Source organism: Artibeus jamaicensis, unplaced genomic scaffold, assembly GCF_021234435.1.
Source record: "Artibeus jamaicensis isolate MK-2021 breed Jamaican fruit bat unplaced genomic scaffold, CSHL_Jam_final contig_426, whole genome shotgun sequence".
Taxonomy (NCBI): domain Eukaryota; kingdom Metazoa; phylum Chordata; class Mammalia; order Chiroptera; family Phyllostomidae; genus Artibeus; species Artibeus jamaicensis.
In genome coordinates, this window is record NW_026521826.1 from 4,788,174 (window position 1) to 4,810,380 (window position 22,207).

General features: G+C 46.5%; 1 protein-coding gene across 1 annotated transcript in view; it reads left to right on the forward strand.

Annotated features, from left to right (window-relative positions):
* The first annotated feature begins 13,811 nt into the window (after positions 1–13,811).
* The window catches only part of PFKFB3 (6-phosphofructo-2-kinase/fructose-2,6-biphosphatase 3), a 73,654-nt gene continuing 65,258 nt past the window's right edge, over positions 13,812–22,207 (forward strand). The window contains exon 1 of the mRNA XM_053665801.1: positions 13,812–13,935. Coding sequence (XP_053521776.1) covers positions 13,920–13,935 — 16 coding nt within the window. The 5' untranslated portion in view covers positions 13,812–13,919. The remainder of the gene's footprint in view (positions 13,936–22,207) is intronic.

Here is a 22,207-nt window from a genome sequence, read left to right on the forward strand (position 1 = left end):
AGGGCAAGAAATTGGAAACCTGCTTGAAAAAATAATGGCAGAAAACTTGCCTAATTTGGTGAAGGAAATAGATATGCAAGTCCAGGAAGCACAGAGTCCCAAACAAGACAGATGCAAAGACACCCTCTCTAAGACACGCCATCATTAAACTACCAAAGCTTAAAGATAAAGAGAGAATCTTAAAAGCAGCAAGAGAAAAGAAATTAGTTACCTACAGTGGAGTTCCCATAAAACTATCAGCTGATGTCTCAAAAGGAACTTTGCAGGCAGAAAGGATTAGGAAGAAATACTCAAGGTCATGAAAAGTGGGACCTACAGTCAAGATTGCTCTTCTGAGCAAAGCTGTCATTTAGAATGGAAGGGCAGATAAAGAGCTTCCCGGACAGGAAAAAACTAAAGGAGTTCATCGTCACCAAACGATTATTATATGAAATATTAAAGGTACTTATTTTTAAAAAGATCAAAAGTATGGACATTAAAACGGCAAAAAATACAAATCTATCAACAATTGAATGTAAAAAAAACAAAGCAAATAGGAACAGAGACAGAATCATGGATACAGAGAGTGTTGTTATTGTTGTTTTTTAGATTTTATTTATTTATTTAGAGAGAGGGGAAGGGAGGGAGAAAGAGACAGAGAGAAACATCAATGTGTGGTTGCCTCTCATGTGCCTCCCACTGGGGACCTGGTCTGCACCCCAGGCATGTGCCCTGACTGGGAATCAAACTGGCCACCCTTTGGTTTGCAGCCCACACTCAATTCACTGAGCTATACCAGCTAGGGACCGGAGAATGTTTTGATGGTTGCCATATGGGAAGGGGTGGGGGGAAATGGGTGAAGAGGTGAGGGGATTAAGAACCACAAATAGGTAGTTACAGAATAACCATGGGGACATAAAGTACAGTATAGGAAATGGAGTAGTCAAAAAACTTACATGTATGACCCATGGACAGGAACAATGGTGGGGGGACGCTTGAGGGAGAGGGGGCTGCTGGCTGGAGGAGGTAAAGGAGAAAAGTCAGGAGAACTCTAATAGCATAATTAATAAAATATAATTTAAAAATAAATAAATTGAACCCATGCAAAAAAGAAAAAAGAAAGACTGAAATAACACTTCCAACTTGGTGGCACCATCATATCCACTGTGCTAGTTGATGGACCATAGTGAACTTACTTGTGTTGACATATTTCATCTTTCCAGGGATTAAGATGTTAAACTTTTTCAAACAAGTCAATTTGGAAATATTTGGATGAGGAAGTAGTCATATAAACTGCTTTGTCCAGTGTTAAAAATACCATCTCTCTGATTATCTATAGAGTAATAATTTAAGCCAAATCATGTAGTTTGTTGACTGAGTCAGGCCTAAAATTATTCAGGGACATTATCTATCTATCTATCTATCTATCTATCTATCTATCTATCTATCTATCTATCTATATCTTCACACCAGTTAACCACTAAAGAAGTATTTGTTAAATGCTTACCATTCTGCTAGGCATTATGACTGAGTAAAAATATATATCATGTTGGAAATATGAGCCCAGATATGGTTCTAAATCATCTAAAATGATAATGCTAGTAGACAGTGAAAGGTATAATTGGCCTGATAAACGTATTCAGAGCTTAGAGAAAAGTTTCTTTTTTTCTCCTTTCCTGGCTCTTAGATACATATTAAACAAAAAATTCCAAAGCATAAACATGTAACTGAAGCTACTCTCATCTATACCAAAACTTCAAGTGTTTGACCAGCTCACACAGTTCTCTTTGAAAGGCAAGCAGAACCCTGGCTGGTATAGCTCAGTGGATTGAACATGGGCCTGTGAACCAAAAGATCCCAGTTCAGTTCCCCATCAGGGCACATGCCTGGGTTGCAGGCCAGTTCCCAGCAGGGGCCAGTTCCCAGCAGGGGATGCACCAGAAGCAACCACACATTGATATTTCTCTCCTTCCCTTTTAAAGATAAATAAATTAAATTTAAAAAGAAAAAAAAGGCAAGCAGACTCATCCTATCCAACCAGAGACAGACCAAGCTTTTGGCTCTAAGCCCTCATCAGTTTTCAGTTCTCAGTCCAGCCAGCCAGAGATGGACCACTAAGCATCCTCAGTCAGGCAGCAAAGCCGTGACATCTGACTTACCTATAAGACAGCATGTTAGTTGTGAACTTCACATTCACCTTGGGAATCTGAAACAGTTCATTTTAGGAAAATGTTTTCAAATCCTTACTCCAAGACTGGTGCTTGTCTAAAACATTTACTTGTAAGGATGGGGACATGAAGAACCTTAAACGTACCAGAAATAATAGGATGGAAAGATCTTTAGACCCCTCCTGTCTGTACAGGAGCAGCGGGGCACATGACTTCGCTCACCCCTTCTTTCCCCACCTGCCCCTATTCTGGGAAATGCATTTCTTTTTTTGTTTCCTAGCACCAAAGTTATAATTCTGTCTAATGAGATGGAAGTAGAAATATCTGAGGTCTTTCAGGGAAAGAGTTTACTTTCCTGGTAAGAGGGAAAGATGACCTACTGCTACTCCTCTGTCCCAGTTCAACCTTGAACGATGTGGACAGGAGGCCTGAAGAGGCAGCAGTGGTCAGACTGTGGGCAAGAAGGCCACTCGCTGTAGTCGGTGGAACAGAGCGCTACAGATTCATTGCACCAGCCCTGGACTGCTTACCTCTGGAGCTCTCATTCCAGACAGAAGCCCTTTCTTGTTGAAGTAGATTCAGGTTTCTGTTACTTACAGACAGAAGCATGCCTAACTGACACAGGATTTGGTAACTGAAAAGAACTGGCTCCCAGGATCAAGTTTTAAATTTAATGCAGCTCGTAGGAGGTATCGCTTATTTCATTGCAATTTAACAAATGTTTACTGAATATTTTCTGTGCACTTGCAAAACCGGTAGCACAAGGAGGGACCAAATGTATTTGGAGTCCAAGCCACACAGAAAGATGAATCCATATTTAGGAGCAAAGGTGGCTTTGTGATCAACTGACTCATTCATTTAACAAGTATTAAGGCATCTACAGTGAACCAGGCTCTCGGAGCTGAAGATACAGAGATGAATATCACAGCTCTAAGCCTTGAGGAGCACGATCTTCCAAACATTCATCCTTCATCCACCCAATAAATGTTCATTGACCTGCTATGAACAGACAGGTTCAGAGCTCGTGTTTTAAGGGGAAACATCCATAAACTGGGTAATGTATAAGTCACTCTGCTTTTGAACACTATCAAGGTGCCAGAGGTTGGATTCAGGGAGAAATAAAATAAGGGGTGGGGGCCTGGCCTGAGGCACTTCAACGGGTCTGCCTGCAAGAATGGCCTGGCTCTGTCCCTGTGACGTGGAGTGACCAGGCACTCGAGTGCAACCTGGGCTGCCAGCCTCTCCCCCTCTTCTTTATTTCCTGTCTGGCTAAGCAATTTCCCTGGAGGCAGTGTTTTTCTGTTTAAAGCTCTATTTTCCTTAGAGTGTTTGCTGCATAAGAAATGCCCCTTGGCAGTCTGCCCATGAGCCTTATTCCCTCTCCTTTGCTTCCCAATCTGCCTTTCTGTCCTTTGTTCAGAGAACTGTAATGTCAGGCTGGGATGTCCACCTCAGGAACTCTCAGTCACTTTGGAGTCCAGGTTACTGAGGCCCAGAGAAGGGAAGGGGCTTGCCCAAGGCCAGCAAGTTTGTTGGTGACAGGAGTTGGCACTAGACACAGGTCTCCCGATTCCCGCTGCTTCTGGTAAAATGCACTGGTTCTGCCTTAATGAAGCCCAGGGAACAGGCTGCCCTTCTGAACCAAGTCTGACCCTTGTGCCCAGCCCATCCCCCTTCCTTTGGGAACCACTCTCCCCCAGCTCGGAAATCACCGCTCCAGTGGGAGCTGCCCTGTTCCTCAGGACCTCCCAGATAGTGCGCCTGTTGTTCCTACAGCAGGCTGTTGTCTTCTGTCGTTCGGGTGTTCTGCCTTTTATCCTGCGTAATCTCAGCCTTCTTCCAGAAAATTGCCCTTTTGTCTAAGTTCTTTTCAGCTTGATATCTGCCCTTGAGAACCCAGAGTTCTGACTACCTCTGCGGCGCTAGTGAAGCACCCTTACTCCATGGGCCTGATTTTGACTCTTGTTTTTTAATTGGCCACAGGCCTGTCCCTCTTTCCAGTCATTAGCTGTTCTTCCATCCGTGCAGCCCTGGGCCTGAGGAAACGGCACAGTGGCCAGGCCGAAGCCAAGGATACAACCATTGATGCCTCCAGAACATGACTCCACTTACAGATTAATTCCCTGGCTAATTCTTGAAGCTAACTTGAAATAAGCAACACAGGCTTTGTGATAGCTTAAAAGCTTGTATCAAATCCCATCTTGAAACTCCCCTTTGGCACATCTATATTTCAGCTTTCTTTTTGATTTTAAACATGTTATTACAGAAATAATACAACCTACAGTTTAGGAGGCCTGGAAACCATTATTATGTTGTGTGTTTTTTTCCATCCGAATCTGGGTCTTTCTGGTCTGTAAGTAACCTCAGTGCCATGGGACAGGACTCCCAGCTCGCTGGTAATGATATAATTGTTTCTTTATGAAATTTTTTAAGCCTGGAAAAGTTTATATAAACAGAGGAATGTGAAGCAAATTTAACTCAGACTTTTGAAATTTTGAGGTTAAGTTTAGGTAACCTATTTGGTATTTTAAGAACTTGCAATTTTAAGAGAATGTGACACATTTCAGTATCCAATGGATTGACCTCATGATTCCAGTTTTAAAAAATGTAATTGATGTAGACTTGTGATTTAAGCTGAAAGGTGTAACACAATTCTATTAAGATTGTAAGCAGTACAGGTACACTTAAGATTCACCCTGTATAGTTGGTTAACATGGGAAGGATTGTGAGCAAACTGAAGTATTTGAAAACATAAAATATTAACTTCATAAATGTGTTTCAAAATTGTTAAGACAGTATAAATAAATAAATTTCTGAATGGGACCAGTTTCCCTTAACATTGTTCAATTTTACTATTTTCTAAAATAAAGTTATAAGTAGACTAAAGCAGTTTTAAGTTAAATCTAAAAGCTAAAATTTTGAAAACCTAAAGTTTTGAAATTGAATAAAGTGAATATTAACTGAAAATAAAAATAATTCCCAGAAGTCTTTTGTCCATATAAAGGCCACCCTCAATTACAGTAAAAACATAAGCCGGGGCAAAACCAAAAATGAATGTGGACTTTATTTATCGAAACGTGTGTATTATCCTCACATGTTCAAACTTCAGTCGCCTCCAAAGTCCTCTCCATCTGATGCAATCACCTCCTGTGATGTTTTTTCCACTGCTCAAAACAGGTTTTGAACGCGTCGATTTTGATGCCCTTTAGAGCTTCTGCTGTTTTTTGTGTGAAACAAAAAACACATTGCACATCAACAAAATGGTTTTTTAAGGACTTTTTTTCATCAGGGAAAACAAAATAAAGTATCTCGGAGTGAGATTGAATAAACAGACAGGGTGGGGCATGGGGGTCATGATGTTTTTTGGTCAAAAACTGCTGAACACTCAGCACGGTGTGGGCAGATGTGCTTGTAAATCACCCATCATGAAGCAGGCAAATGCATTGAAAGAGTCTTCAAGAAAAAACTTACTGAAGCCTAACACAGCCTCTCACAACAATGCCAGCTGGTACAGTGATACAGATGGGTTCCTAGAACACTCACCTAGTAGGGGAAGCCTATACTACACAAAACTCACCCTCCTGAAGATAAGCCCAGTTTTGGGGAGTTCCCCCTTGTATAAGTCTAATGTTAGAAATTCAGTATTTCTTTTTTTTAAGCAGTCATTTGCTCCCTAGTTCTGCCAATGACTAATATTCTTTGCATTTTACAGATGGGGAAACAGAGGCAAAGGAAGGAATCAGTGGACAGAGTGGAAGCACCAGCGTGCAGAACAAGAGCCAGCGCTGGACTTGGTCACATGTCCCCACCTTGCCCCCACCGGCCTCGCTCGTCTACTGTTTCACTGGCCTCCAAAGTGCCCCTCTTACAGAAGTGAAAACATGCCATGAAGAATATACTTTATCTCCAGAAGTGATTCTACTACTAATTTTAAATTTCTATGACTCTTTGTTTTCCTCTTCAGCATCAATTCTAGGACCATAATGGGGGTGGAAATCTACCACTTGGCCTGAGTGGTTGAGTCTGATTTCTGGGAAAGAGGCTGCCTGGCTCCTTAACCGTAAGTAGGTCAGTAAGACTACACGCACTGGGATTGAATGGCCCTCAGTCCCAGACGAACTAACCTTCTGAGGTCTGTGACGTCTGCCCACGGGACAGTGACAGAAGGAGAGAACACAGGTCCCTGGAGAAGGGCCGTGCTGCTCAGTGAGAACAGTGGCATTGGTCAAGAGGCCTGGATTTAGGTCTCTGCTCTGCCTTTGTCTGGTGGAGCCACCAGGGCAGACCACTTCCCCCCCGCTGAGGCTAGCGTTGTCATCAGTGAAGTGGGGTGAACGCTTACCTCTGCTTGTGTAAAAAATTGGTCAGGGTGCTATGAAAAAAATATGAAAACTCTTTGTAAACTGAAAACTCATTTTTAAAAATGGCCAGGACCTGGCCAAAGGGGCTCAGTTGGTCGGAGTATCATCCCGTACCTGAGAGGTTATAAGTTTGATTCCCAGTTGGGGCACATACTTAGTTGTAGTATTGATCGCTGGTCCAGGCGTATATGATCCCCTGTTCAGGCGAATAAGAGGAACAACCAATCAATGCTCCTTTCTCACATAATGTTTTTCTCTTTCCTTACCTAAACTCAATGAAAAAATGTTCTTGGGTGAGGATTGGAAAAAATGGCCTGGTTATATATTGATGGGAATGGGCTTCGTTAAGGGCAGGCTGTTTACATTTGGAGTCATTTAAGGCTCTGAAGTTTCCAATGGCTCTGTCCATAATCCAGCTTCATCCTTAGGCTCTGGGACCTTCATAGACCCTGTGAGTAGCTTGCAAAGTCCTACTGCTGACTTTGTAAGTTCACTTCAGCTCCTCTTTCCTCCTGAAGAAAGGAATAATTGTTGCCGACTGGCGGGGAGCTGGTCTGGCTCAGGGCACACACTCCCAAGTGCCCGGGCTCTAGTTGCTTGGTGCATGCAAAGCTGTAAGGACAGTTGAACATGGTACTCTTCTGCCATCAAAAACATTAATCAAGGACTTGAGAAGAATCGCCACCTAGAGCCCTGGCTGGTATGGCTCAGTGGATAGAGCACCTGCAAACTGAAAGGTTGCTGGTTTAATTCCCAGTCAGGGCACATACCTGAGTTGTGGGCCAGGTCCCCGGTTGAGGGTATGGGAGAGGCAACCTACAGATGTTTCTTCCCGCCCCCCTCTAAAACTAAATAAATACAATCCTTCTGTTAAATATTGTATTTATTTAGTTTTAGAGAGAAGGGAAGGAAGGGAGAAAGAGAAGGAGAGAAACATCCATGTGTGGTTGTCTCTATCGTACCCCCAACGGGGGACCTGGCCCACAACTCAGGCATGTGCCCTGACTGGGAATCAAACAGGCGACCCTTTGGTTCACAGGCCTTCAATTCGCTGAGCTACACCAGCCAGGACTAAATAAATGAAATCTTTAAAAAAAGAAGAAGAATTGTCTCCTAGATACTACCATATAACACATGCCCACATTTTAGTATTGCCCATACTTATTTTTTCTCCAGAATTTGGGCAAAAGAATGTGCATTATACATGACAAAATACAGTAGAATCCTAATTTCTGAAACTTCCACAGGAAGAAAGAAAGAGGATAATTACCTCCCAATACAGTCAAGGTTGCATGGAGAATTAAACAGGAGGGCTGTTAGGAGGGAAAGAAGGCCCTCTGTAGGAATCTCCCCTTAGCTGAGTCAGGTTATGTAATCACAGCACAATTATAAACATTGGGAAATTGATATGATACAATACCATTCAAATTTCACCAGCTGCCTTGCTAATCTCCCTTTGGTGGTTCAGGATGCAACCCGGAATCACAGGGGCCATTGGCATTATGTCTCTTTAGTCTCCTTTAACTTGGAACACTATCTCCACCTTTGTCTTTCATGTTTTTAACATTTTTGAAGAAGTACGGTCTAGGTTATCTTGTAGAGTGTCCCTTATTTTAGGTGTCTCATGTTTTCACAGGACTATATTCAGATTGTACATTTTTTGACAAGAACATTACAGATATGACTTGTCCATCTCAGTGTTTTATATCCAGAGACACATGATGCTGACTTGGTCCACTACTGGTGACATTAACTGATCACTTGGTGAAGGCGGATGCCAGGATTCTTCACTGTAAAGTTACCATTTCCCCTTTGTAATTAATCAGTACCTTGTGGGAGATACTTTGAGGCTATTAATATCAGCCTGCTTCTTATCATATTTTACTTACTAATTTTAGCATACACTGATGATTCTCCTGTAAAACAAGTATTACTGGGGCATTTGCCAAAGGGTGACTTTTCTTCTACATCTCTTAGCTAGAATTCTAATAATTCTATACATTCCAGAATTTGTGAAGAAGAGCTGTCCTTCCTTCACTAACTATTCATTTACGTATTGATGTCAGTGTGAGCTCATGAGTCCTCGCTTCACTCCATGGGTCACAACCCATCACTTCCATGATGGTTCCAGGGGAGCCCTCTCTGTTTGACCCGTGTCTTCTGGACATGCTCCCTTCATTTGTCGGCACCTCAGCAAAATGACTATTTTCTGGCACCACAGGATGTTCTGGGGTCATCACCAAGCCTGCAAGGTCTCCTGTGTCCTCTAGTCAAAGAATGATATTCAGAGTAATATTAGACATTTAGAAAGATCTATGAGTTACCGTGTCCGTATAACTACTCTAAATGTTTGTAGTTGTTTTTTCCTTCGGACACTGTGGGCCATTAATCCTTTAGTCACACGCTGAGTGTGCATGCGCACGGACTCACATTTTGGTAAAAGACAGAGACAAGAAGCTGGATTTCTCTTTCTTCACTTGACCCCACTGAACCTTAGCCCCAACGTTCACTTGGTGCCCCCCACACGCTCCCACCCAGCACCCTCCCAGGTGCTCCCATCACTTCTCTCCTCTTCTGGGACCCTTCCTGTTCATTACCTGGGGTCCCTGAAGGTAGCCTCCCCCTGCTTCCCGCTCTAATAATACTAATACTACTAACAATGGCAGCTATCTTTTACTGAGCACCCGTGCTCCAGCTAAACAGGAGTTCATCAGATCCCTATAGCAATCCAGGAAGAAGGCATTATCCCCGTTTTACAGACAAAATATTGAGGCTCCAGAGGGTATGTCACACAGCACAGTAAATGACAAGGTGGGGGTTCTTATCCAGTTCTGCCCTCCCCTCCCTGCTCCTTGCGTGTGCCCTCCCCTAAGGCTGGCTGTGGATTTGCCTTTGGGCAAACCCTCAGGAGCTGAGCAGCTTAAGGCAGCAGGACCTTTAAACCACTGGACCATGCCACGCTGAGGGGCAGAGAGTAGGGAGGCAGCGGAGGCCAGCACAGTGGAGACAGCTCCTGGACTCTCTACCCGAAAAAGTCTAGTGGAGGTAGGCGTTGAACATGTCAAGTCCTTGGTGTGCCCTAATGGGCCTTGCCCCCAGGGAACCCTCCTCCTTCCTTCTTCACACACACATTTTCCTACCTCTGTTCCCTGACTGCCAGCAAAATATTCTCAGACCCCTTTTTTGGGAAGGCTGGAAAATGCAAAAAATACCCAAATATCTGGCTCAGGAAAGGCTGTGCTAAGGACCAGTTTCTGAGGGTAAACGGCTCTCACTACTTGAGCATCATCCTTCCTTTGGAGAGAGCATGAAAGCCTTCAGCCTATGAACTGGAAAAGAAGTCTGGGAAGAAGGCCCTTTTCTTCCTGCAGTAAGAAAACCGGAGACTGAGGCCCTGGGCATTTCCTGCCCCAAGATCCAGGGTGGGCAGACACTCGGCCAGGCACCAGTGACAGGAAGGGTGGTTCCTGCCCTGGATCAAAGGAGTTCCAGATTCTGATCTACTTCCTCCATTGCCCTCACCTCACAGCTGAGTTCCCCTTTTGCTGTTGGTTCTCAATGCCCTCTGAAACTAAGAAAACTAGCAACATCCTTGTGAGAAATGCAAATTTTTGGGCCCCATGCCTGACTCACTGAATCAGAAAAACAGGGCTGAGTCCCAGCCATCTGTTTGATCAGCCTTCCATCTTGCTCTCCTGCCCACAAGTTTGAACACCTCCATTCTCAGGACCTCAGATGACCAGATTATGCCACGGATGGTGACCATTCTCAAATGATGATGAACTGGGGCCCCGAGACAGTGGGAGGGAGACTTTGGCCTGGCCGGGCAGCCCTCAACGTGATTCTGGTAACTAGGCTAGGTTTAAAAAACAACACTTTGATGTGCTAAGAGCTCCTTAGGACAGGAGGAGCATTAAATCAACAGTACATTAGATGAACAAAATAAACTGAAGAAGAAGACAGAGACAGAGGCATGGATACATGGAACAGACTGACAGCTGTTGGAGGGGAGGGCGTTGGGAGCTGGATGAAAAGAAGGTGAAGGGTTAAGCAAAATATATATTTTATATACATATTTAAATATGTATATAAAGCAAAATATATACATATATTAAAAACATATGGAAACAGACAACGGTGTGATAGCCAGAGGAAAAGGGAGTGGGGGAATGTGGAGGTGGGCAAAGGGGGTAAAGTGGGGAGAGAGAGACTTTGCTGGGGGGGATGGGCGCATGACGCAGTGTGCAGATGATGTTTTGTTGAGTTGTACACTTAAAACCTGCGTGGTTTTGTGACCAGTGTCACCCCAATGAATTCAATTAAAAATAAAATAAAAAGTTCACTTTAAAGTTTTTAAAAAGTTCATTAGAGTGGGGACACAAATGTTAGCAGACACAATTGACAGTTTGGTGAATGATGATGAAATTATTTGGTTCTATGGCATACTATATTGTTGGCAGAGCCTGGGAGAGGAATTCTCAATTTGAAATTGTTTCATATCTTCTCTCCAGGTCAGAAACCAGGGGGCCATGTCCCACCACTCCTGCCCCTTCCCCCAACAGGTACTGGCTGCCACTGCAGCAAATCCAATCCTCCCTGCCACTCTCGTCTCTCCTGTGAACTTGCTGCAACTGTTTCCTCCCTTCTGCAAGGGACAAGCAGAAATACTTGGAGTTATTAAACACTGACATCAATCCTCATCAACTAATTTGATAGGTGGTGAGAGAACAGATGTTCCCCAGGTTATTAAGCAACAACAATCTGAGAGGTTTCTCACTAAACATGGAATGGAATCAGGACTGGTATGAGGCCCTTGTTCCTTTCCCTACCCAGGATTGGATGCAAAATGGAGCAGTCAGGTTACATGAATCTGAAATATTTTTACTTACAAGACTTCTAATAGCTAATGTGTGGGTTTTTTCCACAGCAACAACCAGTTAGTTCTCTAGCTCTCTGACACCACTTGGGTGTCCAACAATTCAACCCAATACTGACACTAACTGAGTTAACCTTGGATCCTACAGGTCAAGGACTCAGTCCCAAAGGACTGCCCCCACTTCGGGTGCCAGTTGCCAGTCCCGGGTGCCCAGAGTACTACTGTCCCATCCAACATGGCTACAAAATCAGGTGTTCTCACAACTCCCTCCCTTTCAGGTTCAGCAATTCGCTAGAAAATGGTTTCGAAGAGCTTGGAAAAGGGCTTTACTTGCAATGATCAGTTTATGATAGAGGATACGACTCAGAAATAGCCAAATGGAAGAGGTACTTAGGGCAAGATAAGAGGGTAGAGGTGCATGGGGCTTCCGTATCCTCTCTGAAAGCACCACCCCTGTGCTTTCCACACTGTCATTCAGGGGGTTCATTACATAAGCACAATTGATTAAATCATTGACTATCTCCGGTCCCTTTCCCCTCCTCATGGGGCTGAAGGTTTGAACCCTTTAATCACATTTGGTCTTCCTGGCCACCACCCCCATCCTGAAGTTATCTAGGGCCCCATGCCCTCCCCCAGCCACCAGTCATCACACTGGCACACAAGAAGCTCTCTTCATTTCAGAATTTTTTAAATTTTTATTTAGTTATTTTTCAAGTACAGTTTTGTTATTTCTTCCATTCCAGCCCACCCCTCCCCCATGCACCCCACCGCTCTCCCATTTCTACCCCCCTTAGTTATTGTCCCTGTGTCCTTTATACCTGTTCCTCTCATTTCAGAGATTTTAAGCTCTCTTCACTTCGGATGTTAAGGGTTAGCGACAAAGATCACATACTACATCACATCAGCTAGGTGAGCCCACAGAGCAGTAAAGGTGTCAACTAGAAGAAAGGCCCATCTCAAGGGGCACGTCCTCCGGCTTCACTAAGACTTGCAGCTGTGCGAGTCTGAGACGTGCAGCCTTGAGCACTTTCTCTGGCCTTAGATAAAATCTGCCTTCTATGGCAACTAAATCCAAGGAGCCAAGTGCATGCCCACCTGGCGCTGTGATTATGGCACGGAACAGGGCAGAGGGAGGGGACCATCTCTCACTGCAGTGACATCTGGGACTCCTCCGACATCCTTTACTTCCTGCCTCTGTCACGCAGACTGACACCCACACTCGCCAGGGCCCTGGCACAGGAGCTGCAGCCCGATCGCTCACCACCTTGATCTCCAGCCAAGCCCAGGCGACAGCATCTTTCCAGAAGGCTCTGCTAGGGCTGATTCCCCAAGCCAAGGATAATATACTGTCTAACAAGAAGTAGTAACAATTACTTCCTTCTCCCCAGGCATTTTCTCCCTTTAAAAGTGAGGAAGGAGTTTGAACTATCACCCATAAAAGTTAGCAGGCTAAGAAACTGATTCTAATTAAAAAATGATTTTTTTTGAAAAAGCCCACTAGCTCTTACTTTTCAACTCACCTGGATGTGTTTTTCACCACACTGAAAGAAGGCCATGGGTGCTTTAAATAGAGAGCAGAAAACTGCTTGTAACATCATTTCTTTAAATTGCATTATAAAGCAGCACTTTTCACAGGAATTAACACTTACCTGACTGGAAAGGTGACCTGGATTTGAGACATTGGAGCCCACCAAATAATAAAGCATTTTCTCAGGTACTACTAGCCTTTACAGAGGCAACATAAGCAGGAATGTGAAGGATGATCACCATCCCCTATTTTTCTAGGTTAAAGTTCCTTAAGTCCTATATTATTTATTATTATTATTATTATTATTATTATTATTATTATTAACATATCTGTTGACCTGTGTGTGAGGTAATGCTCAAAGTTCTTGAGAAACACAGCAGTGAACAAAAGAGCAAACTAAAAATTTTGTCAGAGGTGATGAGTGCCGGGGAGAAAAAGAAAGCCGGGCAGGAGAAGAGGGAGTAGGAAGGATTTTGAATACTTTTCGGGGATGACTTCCTCCAGCCCTGATGTAATTGCGATTTAAGCCATCCACCATTTGGGCAGTCCCCTGTGCCTGTCCTATGCTCCTGAGGACCTAAAGATAAAAATGGAATAAAGTTCCCCAAATGTTTCCAGGGGCGATGTCCCTGAAAAGCCCGAAGGGGTTGAGCAGTGCGTTGATTTTCCTCCTGAACAGTATGAGCTTGCTTTCCGTTTAGTAGCATCAGGAGGAGCAGCTCGCAGCTCCGGGGCGTTGGGGCGGGTTGCTGCTGGCACGGCCTGGTGGGGAGCGCAGGGGTTAAGCGGCTTCCGCGAGGGCCGGTCCCGCCCTGCTGCAGCGCTTCCCGCCTCGCCGGGTTCCTCCTCCAAGGGTGACGCGCTCCGGCTTTGCCCAAATTTGTCCCTTTCCCCCTCCCTCGCCTTTCGCCCGGCGCCTAGCGACACCCCTAAGTCCGGGGGCTGGCACTTGGACGGCACCTGGCCTTAGGGTCCTGGGCCAGCCCTACGGGGAGCGCTCCTCCGCGATGCCCTTCAGCAAAGGTAGGCGGGGTCCCCAGCGCAACTAGCTCGGTGCGGAGCCCGGAGACCCGCGCGGGCCAGGTGCGGAGCCCGCGCCCTGGGCTGCGTGCGGTGCTGAGACCCGGCACCGAGTTCCAGGCTCCAGCACCGCAGCGCCGCTCCGGCCCAGCGCCGCCCCTCCGGCCACTGGCCAGCCGCGCGCCGCAGCCTGGGCGCAGAGCCCTGGGCGAAAGTGTCCGCACTCCGAGCGACCACCTCCCGCCCCCTGCCCACCGTCCCCACCGTCGTTCCCCTTTCAAGCTCCGAGATGCAGGTGGAATAGGGTTCTCCGGGCGGACAATCCGGGAGTTTGACAGTGCTGGGATCTTTGCAGCACTGGATCCGGGCTGCGCGCGCTGATTGCAGTCTGAATTTACGAGGGGGGCTGGGGGTCGGGGGTGGGCTGGGGTCAAGGCTTGTGAAATGGCAGTTTAGAGTGTGAGTTCCGCCTCCTTCCTTTCCCGCCTTCTACGCGTGGGAAGGCATTTAATCGCCCGGAGCCTCAGTTCCTTCACTGGCAAAATGGGCGCTTGAATAGGGACGGCTGTGTGGGGACTGGTGAGACGGTGCGCGTAAAAGCCGTCTCTCTGCGAGCTTAGATCGGCCTGGACTAGAAAGGCGCCCTCCGACAAGATCTTCCTCCGCGTGCTGGGCCAGCCGCGTGGAACCTCAAGCTGGCCCACCTGCCTTCCTAGGCGATGATGCCTCCTCGAATTTAGGCATTTCCCTTTCTGTTCTGCATGGGATGGTAAGTGTGTGTGCAAGGTCTGCCAGGAAGTCTCAGATGCTCCTGCAGCCCCTGCCTGAAGGGGATCGCCGATGTATTTGGCCCCATTTTATGGGCAGAGGGACGGAGTCCCTGCTGCTCCCAAGGCACTTTAGAGCTGGCCTGGGACCCCAGGGACCTCTCCGATGGGAGCCTAGGATAGGGAGGGATACTCAAATTTACTTTCCAGTCAGAACTGTCGGACTCCTCTGCCTTTTCTACTTGTGTTGAGAGAGGCTTGTACTCTGGCGACTTATTGTCAATCAAGACCTAAGGCTTCCCCACCCCCACCTGGGTGGCACCTCTCTCGACTTTTTTCATCATTCAGGTTGTCCAGTTAAGGCTGCAGTTGCCGTGACACCATATTGGCCTTTGTCCCTTAAACAGAGGTTGCTAAGGTGCCCGTATGGGCTCCAGATTAGGAAGGGGGATTGCTGGCACTCCCTGTCCTGTTGGGGGTGGTAAGAAGAAAGGAAACAGCTAAGAAAAAGATGATGAGTTCTCTTAGGTCCTCAGTCAGCTAATGACGTTTAGTCCCCTGGTTACTGTCCTCAATGCCTCCATTATTCCATATATAACATGGCTACTCTCTCTCAGAGGTTCTCTCTGAGTCCTCCCCTGACCTCATTTAATTGCAATATGGGTGGTCATTTCTCCGCCCAGTTGGTCACTTCCCCTGACCACTGTGTCCTTGAGGTCTTTGCTGGCAAACACCTACAAGGCAGAAATGGCTGCTCACTTGTCACAGCCCTCCGGGAGACCCTTATGCAGCAAGGATCAACCAGCTGAGCAGCTAACTGATTTTTAAATATGAAGATTTCACTTTATGACAGCATATTTTAGTGTATTATCACATTGCTCAGGACAAGACATTTATACATTGGCAACCATGTTAAACTTTTTGGATTTTTTTTTTTAATCTGAAGAGAACTTTGCTTCGTGAAGAGGAATAAACTGTCTCTTCATTTTGTGGATGCTGATTTGTGAATCTCCCAGGGTGTGAGAGAAACAGTGGTTGGGTCCCCTGAAGCTTTGGTCTATGCTGGGGCGGGGACTCTGGAAGACTTCGAGTCTCAGACAGAAATTCCCACTTCACTGAGTTGTGATCTCCTATTTAGAAGCAAGCACAAGTGGAAATGACAGGGAAACAGGGTCTGTGCAATGTCGGGATGAGACATCACCTAGAGCTACCTGGAGGCGGGAGGTCTGCCTTCAAGGCTGAGCGCAGCACTGCATTCCTGCACCTGTCCAGGTGGAGAGTTCAGGCTCACCCTCCGCCTCCAGGCAGATCTCACTTCGCTCAGGGGCTCGCTTTTCTGTCCACCTCGCACCATTCCCCACTCAGGAGGCCCCACTCCAGTGCCTGTTTTGCCCATGAAGAAACCGAGCTCCAGGTGGTTAAATGATGAACAAGGGTTGAAAATGATGGCTTTTTAAATTTTTTTGAAATATACAAATGTATTCACTATTTTAAAAAATAATTTAAAAATAGGAAATGAAAAGGCTTTGCTGTTCCTACCCAAGACGAAGAGAAGCCAGATGAAGAACTTCCTTCTAGCTAACCTTCTAGAAGGTTAATTAACTGCCAGTTCCCTTCCCATGCTGCATTCCTGTGTCTTGACAAGTAAGACTTTGGGAGCAGCTCATTCCTTTGTTCATTCTCTACATTGAGTGGCTTGCGAAGCATGAGGCATGCGTGAGGCCCTGGGTTAATAAGACAGACTTGGCAATTCCCTCCCCACAGTTAGACCTTCCTGCCTCTTCAGCGTGGTCCACAGTGCCATGATAATGCCAGGCAGAAACTGTGTGGTGTGAATGGAATGGCTGAGATTGGCCACAGCGGCAGCTGGCAGGTGGGAATGAAATATAAGCACTGGGCTCACGGTCATTTCTCTTCTTGTCTGGTTACAGGGTGTGGGTGGCTGTAAGTTGGGGAACAGAGCCGGGTCCTCGGCCAAGGTGCTGGAAGATGTCAGTTTTCAGATTGGTTTGAGTAAGGAGAAGGAAGCATCCCTGAGTGAAACATGAAGGAAACTTGTGAGAACAGGAGGGGTGGAAAAAATGAGACTCTGGGAGGAAGGTCGTGAACGGGTGATTAAAGCTAGAACCTAGCTATGAAGGGAGGCGGTTCTTTAATAATAGGATAAGTGGTGATTTTTTCCAGGTGATTCAGGTGTGGCCGTGCTTGGAGATTGGGTTCTTGACTAAATTCTTAATGTCTCTTTCAGGTTGGGAAACCTATAAGCATGTCTTCAGACAGCTGTGCCCCAAGTAATCTTGCACATCCCTACCTTCAGAAGGGACAGGGACTAGCAGGTTGAGGTCCTAATAATGAATAACTATAGATACCAAACTAACACTGAGCACCTTCCAAGTCCTTGGTGCTGTGCTAAGTGCCATATGTGTCTTCATTTATTCTCACAACGACTCTCTGGGGTGCCTGGTGTCATTACTTCCATTGTAAAGGTGAAGGGAGGAAGGTTTAGAAAAGTTGCATAACTCGTCTAAGTTCCCTCATCAAACTCGATGCTAAATGGAGCTGGGACTTTGATGTCTGTATTCTGCCATTCCAGCACGGACCAAGTGCTAGGATATGATGTATGGTATGGTATGGTGTGATATGATATGCTGTATATTGGGCAGAAACCATACAATATGATGTCTCATTATGAACCAGCAACTTCTTTTACATTAGCATCAAGTAGAGAGAGAGACTTAGATGCTGGACTCATCCGAATGTTTAAGAGATGTATGCGGACAGATCAAGATGGGCTTGTTCATGAAAACAGCTGGCCTCTGCCCCTCTTGAGGTGACTCAGGACACTGCGGTGAGCTGCTGAGTGCATAGCTCCGGTTGGGTGTCGTGGAGGTGATAGGACTACCAGGTGTCAGACCACAGCTGAACCGTGAGGTGATAAGCCCCCTGCTGGTCACAAGGTTCCAGGGATGCCCAGAAAATGTAGGAAAAAACAACTTATGCCATCGTGGAGGAAACCAAACCTTTAGAATTCCTGTAGATCAGCTTCTTGCAAGAGGAACTCAATCACAGATAGATCAGCACTTTTGGACCCTAAACCAGGACCTCCCTTTCTTTGTACAGAGTGCAAAGACACTGTCTGGGAGGACGTGGGTTGGTCCTTGGTTCTTTCGTTCCTCTCCTGAGTGCTTATGCTGTGCAGGGCACCACCCTCTGCTCTGGGCAGGCTATGTTCTGGGGTGCTCTCTCCTCTTCTGGAACCCACCAGCCTTCTGGATAACAGGTCTCCCAGGCCTTTCCAGAGCTCTGCCCCTGACAGAACTGCAGCATGCTCCCCAAGGATGCCTCCCCAAGGGACATCAGCTTGGGCTCAGTGTCCAATCGGGTCCTTCCATCTCCAGGTGTCCCCTCTGTGGTTTATCTTGTGAACTCTCAGCTGACAGTGTCTCTGCAGGCCTTTTATCATCGATCTGCACCCTTCTAACTTTTCCTGTTGCTCCTTAAAGTGCGTTCTCTGCTGTGGTGGGTGTGATCCTTAGGATCCAATAGTGCCCAGCCTCTGGCCACCTATGATTTTATAATCTGTTGCTTCCGTCTAACAATCAATCCTTTTCTTGGACCCAGCTGCACCCTCCCAAACGCCGACCATCCTTTGTGCTGCATTTACACATGCGTGTGCACATGCCCACGCACATATGCACGTGCGTCTGTCTCTTGTTCCTTATGGCCCTCCCTGCTTGAGTTCAAATCTCTGCCCCCTTTTCCACCAACTCTATGCAGATGGGACTTCTGCAGGTATGTCCTGTCCCATATAACCAGAGATTTAAACTTGTCCTCAAAATGTTTCCTGGATGTTCGTGTTTCAGATATTTGGGGGAGGGTCTGTATATCATACTTCTATAGGGCCAGGTGGGTAGCAAGTGCTTGTATATTCATAAATATTTGTGCTTGGTTGATTTCTCAAAAACTCCAGTTTCCTCTGGAATGGGTATTTGCAGAGCCAAATTAAGATCATCAGAAACCATAATCACGGAAAGATTATGTTCCTCTTCCCACGTGCAAATTTAAAATAAAGGCAATAGCAAGCCTTAAATCAAAGCAAGGTGGACACATTTCTGATTTTTACTTTGGTCACCATTTTGCTACTTTAGGGAAACTATCAAGTTCTGAATAACATTAACAATATCAACAGGTGCTGTGAGCATAAGGTATAGTCTGCACATTGGTTAGTTCACATATGGGGGTGTCTCATGCAGGCAAGAGCTAAAAGTACCAGTAGATCTTTGAAGTGTTCAAGCATCCATCACATTCTTATGTGAATTGTGAGTCTCTCCTGTAACTTCACAGGCCACTGAGATCTTCCCGAGGGTGGGGTCTGGGCCTTCATCTTTGACCCAGCACCTGGCCTTTCTCTTCCCTCCTTATTGGAGCCGATCCCCAGGAGGTATGGGAAACAGCACCTTGGGGGTGTAAGGAAGGCCACTCTTCCTGTCCTTCCCAATTGTATTTATGGTGAAAGCTGGGTAAAATGAACAAGGGGGACAAGGAGGGCCACAAAAGGGTGGTTGGAGGGTGCAAAGGCAGTGGGGCAGAGGAAGGCAGAGAGGAGAGGGGAAGGGAGGAGTGCCCCCAGCCCTCACCCTGCCTGCTGTTCTGCAGGAGTTGTGGTCTGACCTAACGGAAGAGTCCAGGTCTTTTATAACTTCAGCCGGTCCCCCAATGTGGTGGCCCCCAGGTGACTACATGTGAGACCACTCACTCTGTCTGCAGGAATGTGGCCATGTTTGCAGATCAGTTGGTCTCTAAGTATTATTATTATTCCTTCACCAGGACAGTTCTGAGAGCAGCCCTGGCAGATACCCGCAGGCAGTAAAAGTGGTGACGCAGACGCTGGGTGAAGCCTGTGAGGTGTGGCAGCACACGCCTCTCATTAGGAATGAAAGGTGTAGAAGACACTAGCCTGGGGGCACAGAGTCTAGCTAGTGACAGGTCCACCCATGTCGGTAATTGGCAGGGTGATCTCATATAAGCCATTTCAGAACACTTGGCCTCAGCCGTCTGTAAAAGAAGGGGGTGAACCGAGATTCCATCCAGCTGTGACTCCGAGATCTATGCTTCCCAAATGCTTGTTGCAACACAGAGTGCCCCAAGCTTCTGGGCTAAGTTGGCTGCAGGAGGAAGAAGGAATTCCCTCTGCGCCTTGTCCTGAGTGCTGGCCTGCTCTCTCCCAGCATCTCCAGGGGAGAGGCTAAGTTTCAGGCAAGTAGGAAATGAAGTCATTGTCCTACCTGCTCTGGTTTCTGCTCCTGCAGCTCTGATTTCAGGACTGAAGTTTGTGCCAAAAGGAAGTTGATGTTGGAGTTGAAGTTGACCTTCTGTGGATGCACATGATACCTTTCTGTCCTATTTAAGCCAGCCTAGAAGTCTCTGTCTCTGATGTGAGGCTGCCGTAATCAGGTCTGCATTTCCTTCAGGTAGCAGCAGGGCTAAGAACTCTGCTACTCTTCCCAGAGTCTAAAGTAGTCATTAGTAGCAGGTCCTCCCATGCAGAACCGCAAGAAAGAGTGACTGTCGTACACATTCACAGAGGGTCAGGGGCTGAGACCTAATTCATTTATTTCACAAATTGGAAGCCCTAGTGTTTTTCATGTATGTTCAATGGTAAGCAACGTAGAAAATGCAGAAAACTAAAAAAATACAAAAATTGCTCATCATTTCATGCCCTGCAGAGGGAAAGTTTTACCGTTTGCTCACAGTGATTAGGGCATTGGAGGGGACAACAGTAAGAGAGGAAAAGTGGCCCCCCTTCTTACTGGCTCCAAACAGCACCTGTGACTCCTGGCTGCTTCTCGTGTGTCCAGGGACTAGAGCAAGGGTCACCTGGCCATGGGGATGTGTGATGTCCTGGTTGGAAGCCAGGGTGGGGAAGTCTGAGGAACAAACGGTTTTGTGGCTGTCCTGCTTCATTCACAGGCAGTGCCTTCAGAGGTTGCTCCGGGAGGCATCTGATAGAACAGTTCAGCAAGCGTACTTCCCCTGCCTGGTTTTAACCATCAGTTTGTCAGAAAGAGAGACTTTGTCCTCGCTGTGTCCTCTTCCAGATGGGAAACAAGCAGGTCTCACGGAGGTGTGGACCTGGCCCTTGCTTTGCTCCCCCCATGTGCAGAGTGCAGAGGTGTGCTGGCTCTTTGAGGAAACAACTATGTTCTTTCTTAGGCCTGAATTGCTTTAGTACTTTGCCTATCTGCTTGATGTAGTGAACTCCAGCGATCAGATTCAGGAAACCCTTTCCACGGCGGCTGAAGTCAGGACGCTGGGGACGTAGGCCAGTCCAGGCACAGGCAGAGCAAAGTTTCGTGTCAGTCCATGGTGAGCAGGGGTTTCGAGAGGTGCTCCCAAGGGAGTGTGGGCTTTGAAGCAGGAAGAGAGAAAGAAGATCCTGGCCATGAGAAAGATGCATTTTGGTGCAAATGGACTCCAGGGAAAGCTTGGCCATCAGCACCACAGCCACTTGATTCTTGGGGTGGCCAGATGCTGGCCTGGAACAAAGGGTACAGAACCACCCATTCTCCAAGAACAAAAGAACAAAACCAGACACCTGTGGCTTTTATTCCTGACCACACTTTCTAGTTAACCAGGGAGTTTTTTTTAAAAGTCTGATGTGCCAGCAAGTCTGACTTAATAGTTCTGGGTTGACAACTGGACAGAAATATTCAAGAAACAGTACTTATCCTTAGAATATAGAGGTACAGTCTGACATTTTTAATCTATTCCATTTCATTAGAAAAATTTCTGAGCTGCTCTGTCTTTGGAGTAGACCATTCACTCATAAACTCACTTTCACTTAAAAAATTCTGGTCTGGTTCCAATAAATTGACTTCTAGGCCATTAGTGGGGACTAAGCAACAATCTTGAAAATGCTCTTCTAGGGCAACAGCTTGTACTGCAGATGCTGGGAAGCCGTCAGCTGCATTTCCCAGACTTCCTTGCAGTTAGGGTTTCAGGTATGAGTTAGATCTCCAGCAGGATGTGGGTAGTCCTGCTTCAGGCTTCTGCGGTCAGGCACTGGACGTGGACAGCCTCTCTGTGGGGGCTTCCTGAGCCAGGCGGCCGTGGAAGGGAGCAGTGGATTAGGATGAAAGATGGAGGCCCCACAACAACTGGCCATCTGCAAGTGCCACATTTTTCTGGGAGCATTAGCAAAATAACTATTTTGGGAACACTGAAAGAAGGCATGTTCGAGACTTGGTAGCTGAGGAAATTTGGTAGAAAAGGCAAGAAACACAATGGAAGCCAGCCGGCTGCATCTGCCTGCTGGTACCTGCCCTGGCCCGTGATGTTATGCTTGTCACTTCCATAAGCCCTCGAGTCAGTGGCAAACAGCTGTTCAGCGCCTAGGAGACCAGGTGTGGGTGAAGTGCTGAGGGCGCAGCCTCAAGCGCAACAGACCGAAATGCCTGCCTTGGAGGAGCTTACATTCTAATGGGGGCAGCCGGGCAGTAAACAGATGA